The sequence below is a fragment of the Geospiza fortis genome, unplaced genomic scaffold, assembly GCF_000277835.1.
Source record: "Geospiza fortis unplaced genomic scaffold, GeoFor_1.0 scaffold650, whole genome shotgun sequence".
NCBI classification, from domain to species: domain Eukaryota; kingdom Metazoa; phylum Chordata; class Aves; order Passeriformes; family Thraupidae; genus Geospiza; species Geospiza fortis.
In genome coordinates this window covers 372,731-376,598 of record NW_005054598.1, presented here as the reverse complement: position 1 = coordinate 376,598, position 3,868 = coordinate 372,731, and the positions used below count along the sequence as shown (strand labels likewise).

The 3,868-nt window shown below is 37.8% G+C and overlaps 1 protein-coding gene across 2 annotated transcripts in view; it reads right to left on the bottom strand.

The window, feature by feature from the left end:
- Window positions 1–1,722: 1,722 nt before the first annotated feature.
- The window catches only part of NFYB (nuclear transcription factor Y subunit beta), a 16,195-nt gene continuing 14,049 nt past the window's right edge, over window positions 1,723–3,868 (bottom strand). For both annotated transcript variants that reach the window (XM_031064511.1, XM_031064512.1), the window contains one exon: window positions 1,723–3,861. In XM_031064511.1, the coding sequence (XP_030920371.1) occupies window positions 3,829–3,861 (33 nt within the window). In that variant the 3' untranslated portion in view covers window positions 1,723–3,828. The remainder of the gene's footprint in view (window positions 3,862–3,868) is intronic.

Below are 3,868 nucleotides of genomic sequence, written 5' to 3'. Positions count from 1 at the left end.
AGTGCAGCTGGCACCAAATTTGAAGACTATTGTGCATAGCAGCAAACTGCCCTCCCTCCCAAGAGCACATGGCCTTGAATGTCACTGCAAGCTGAACTGGCAGTTTCCAGGGAGCTTCCCATTCAACTTTTACATCCTGAGGGTCAGAGGTAACGTTGCAGTCCATTATGATGCCAATTTCACAAATCAACAGGTAAACAAATATATCAACATTTGGTTGCTTAAATGTATTTTTCAGCCTTTGAAATGGTGAAAGTGAGAATTATTTTGCCACAACAGCATATCTGATTTTCAAAGAGGAAAAATTGGTTGGTATTTTCAACTAGGTCCGTGTCTTAGAGTGTACCACATCCAAAAGGCATCCTCCCACAACTGCTCTTTTCACCAAACCAGCAACAGGTGAAAAATAAGAGGAACCATTAGATCAAACTTCTTTCTATAGGACTGCATATATAGTTTCCTTATAGCATTACTTGCCTTAAAATCTACATCCAGCTTTGGAGGTTTTTTCATCTACAAACACAAGAAAATTCACTACTCGTTTCAGTGAAAAACTTCCTTTCTTCTATTTGGTACAAATCAAACCCCAAAAACATCAAGCCTGCACCATTTGGTAATACAGTGACTTAAAGGCAAGTTGTCTTACTGCTGTAAATGTAACTGAGGCAGTGAGCCTCCGTGATTTACCTGGACCATTAATCACATTCAGAGCTCTGCAAAATGAGGAATATTGTAGCTAAAAGCAAAGCTGCTGCCAACCCTTATCAAGACAGCAAGGTGCTGGGGAAAACACTAGCCCTTGGCTCTGCCCCTTGCTTTGCACTGAGCAATCTCTTCTGTGTGTGCAGTTGCCCATATGCTTCCTCTCCTGCCAAAGGCTAGAGAGAAATCACCTCTCCATGCCTACAACATGTTCATGAGCATCATCCTCAAATTCTGCAATAGGAATCATCCCATAGGAAGATAGCTCTTTAAAGAATAGCCCATATAATTCAGGCTGATTTTTAGCTACAGGCAGTAGGTATTTAGGACGTACCACCTCATGCCAGAACTCCATCTGTGTTCTTGCTACACTATCCAGCCACATATTTTAGCATTCAGTAGAGATCAGAAGGAGGGAATAAATAAAATAGTTAACCATGCATGTGTACATCAGCAAGACCGGGAAAGGCAGAGCCTCAGTTCCCATTTTGCCTGTAATGAAAATTGTATATAGAAGAACATCATCTAAATCAGCTTTTCTCACAACTGCATTTGGACTAGAGATAACAGCATTTCTGTGCTTTTAAAGATACCAAAAGCACCCTATAAAGAAATACCAGAAGGATCAAGTTACACAAAAATGCATTTTTCAAAAAACTACTGCGGTAAAACTTGCTTGTCTTGTGAAAAGGCCCCTAAAAAGTCACTGTTCTTGGAAAAAGATCTTTGAACATCACTGCTTTTCAAGCAGCTTTTCTCCAAGTCTTAACATACACTGCCACAGCTGCCTCGAACTCAAGCTCAGTTTGGGGGTATCTTAATTCAAAAAAACATTCAGAGGACTAAAGACAGGAGTGTTTTAGAAGCAGGTGAGATGTAGCAAGAATGGTCATTCTTGGTTCAGGTCTTAGCTACTTGTAAATTTTAAACACCCAAACAGAGCAAAATGAGAACACAGATTTGTTGAACAAATATAAAGAATGCACTGGTTGTGCTGCTGCTAATAAAATTAGGCAAGTATTTCTTCAGACCACATTTTTTTTATTTGGTGTACCACGGCTACCCTGCAAAATTTTATTAGGAAAAAGGTTTCAGAGAGACATGGAACAAAGTGTTGTACTATTACTTTTACTGCTGTGGTTTCAGGAAGAGAATGAGAAGTTATGCAGTTTGGCTCTGGCCCTCAAAGGGAGAAGAAAGAAAAAGGAAAAACTAAGTATCAGCTTCATTGCTCACATGATGGAGTATAAACCACAAACTTAACACACGTCAACCTAAACTCACAGCAGAGAGGGGAGCCTGAAAAATGTTGCGTGTTTCAAGTGTGTGGGATCACCTCAACCCACTTTCTATATATCAAAATGCCAAATCTTTCCTAGCTTCTCCTTAGTTGGTATCACAGCTTTTTTCCATTGCAAATCTGGGAACAGCAAGAACAGGCTATGCTGGCCTGAAATAAATGGAATAGAAATAGAAGGGGCTCTTGCAGGGATTGTGTTATTCAGTTTTACATTTAATGAGAAACTCCATTTGTTCATAGCTGCTGAAGAACAACAGGCTGCCACAAAGCCCAGAACATCCTGCAGACTGCCCTGAATACACTGGATTGCCTCCAGAGGCTCTGCCAGCAGGATGCTGACTGGTAGGAAACACTGCTCAAATCTGCATATGAAGTTTTTGTTTAGCTAAAGAGCTGGGATATCTTAGGTTATGCTAATTTCCCAATATTGAACTATTACATTTCTTTTTTTTTTTTTTTTTTAAGGAAAGAAAAAACCAGCAAGAAATCATATGGCAAGAGTTTCAAGGTGTGGTTTGCTTAAATTAATAACAGCTATGTGGAAGGATAATTAATATATTACATTTCAGTCCACTGGAAACAGTAAAAATATGGAAAGTCCCAAAATCCAGTCTGAGTAAGCTATTACTAAAACCCTCATCCCTACCCTAATAGGCTAAGACATGGCAACAAAATTACCCATCCAATTATTAAAGAAACAGCAATGTTACCAAGAATAGCTCACTAAATATACAGAACTACATTACCTAGGTAGAGTTTATTGCAAAACCAAGAAAGAGACAGCAAACCTGAAGTCTGTCTTCCAATTCAGATTTGTATCACTTATTCAGCTGTCAGCCACTCATGCCCATACACACCCACACAACACGCAGCCCAAACACAGAAAGACACTACCACTTTTGAGTTTCCACAGGCTCACAAGAAATGTTAAAACATTTCAGTAAAAAGTTAAAATGAGATCTTTTACCACAAGGACTATAAAATTCCCCCTACCCTAGGATTTCTAAGTTTGGGATTCTAAAAGCCATACATAAAAAGCAGGAGTTATTTCAATAGCAGAAAGACTATATTAAAAGTATCAAAGTAAGTTGAACGAGAGTTAATGCAACTGAAAAAAAATTAAAAAAAGAAAACCTGCATTGCACAGTCAGTGCTTTCATTAATACTGTTGATAAGCTCCAAACCTCTAAATGTAGTAGAGCATTCATTGGTTTTGATTAACCTTTAATTCAGAAGTTACATTAGAAAAAACAATTGTAGCAATGCTTTTCAGCTGCTAGTTTCATGAGGAAAAAGTCCCTTTCAAAATCTCAATAAATAAGCTGACGTGTCAGGTTAGTTGAGGTTGTCATGCAAGATAAGTTACATAACCAAGACTAACTCAATCTTTGTAATAAAGGCAACTTGCATTCAAAAATGAACTTTACCCTTACAGTTTTATTCAAAGGGTAAGCATGAATTAACCCAGCTGTTTACCTGAATTACAAAAGTAACATGATTCAATATGAAAATAAGAAACTGTCTACAAATCTCTGACAGTAATAAATTGCAATATACAATGCATACAGGAGTTATACAGAGCAACAAACTCTTGTACAAAACAAAAATACTTTAATACCTTCAAAATCCAATTATTTCTTTAAAATCACCATGAAAAAGATTTGAGTCAGAATTCACACCTCAATTAGTCAAGCTTCTGGTAGCTACATTACAGCTATTTAATATACAAAGAGATAAATCTCTTCACCAGTCATTAAAACTGCCTCTTCGTTAGAGTTGCACAGGTTTTCCGTCTCATGCTCCCAGATGGAAAACTTTCTTCAAAATCATGAGAACTGAATTTGTTGAACACCAGAGATCTAGGGA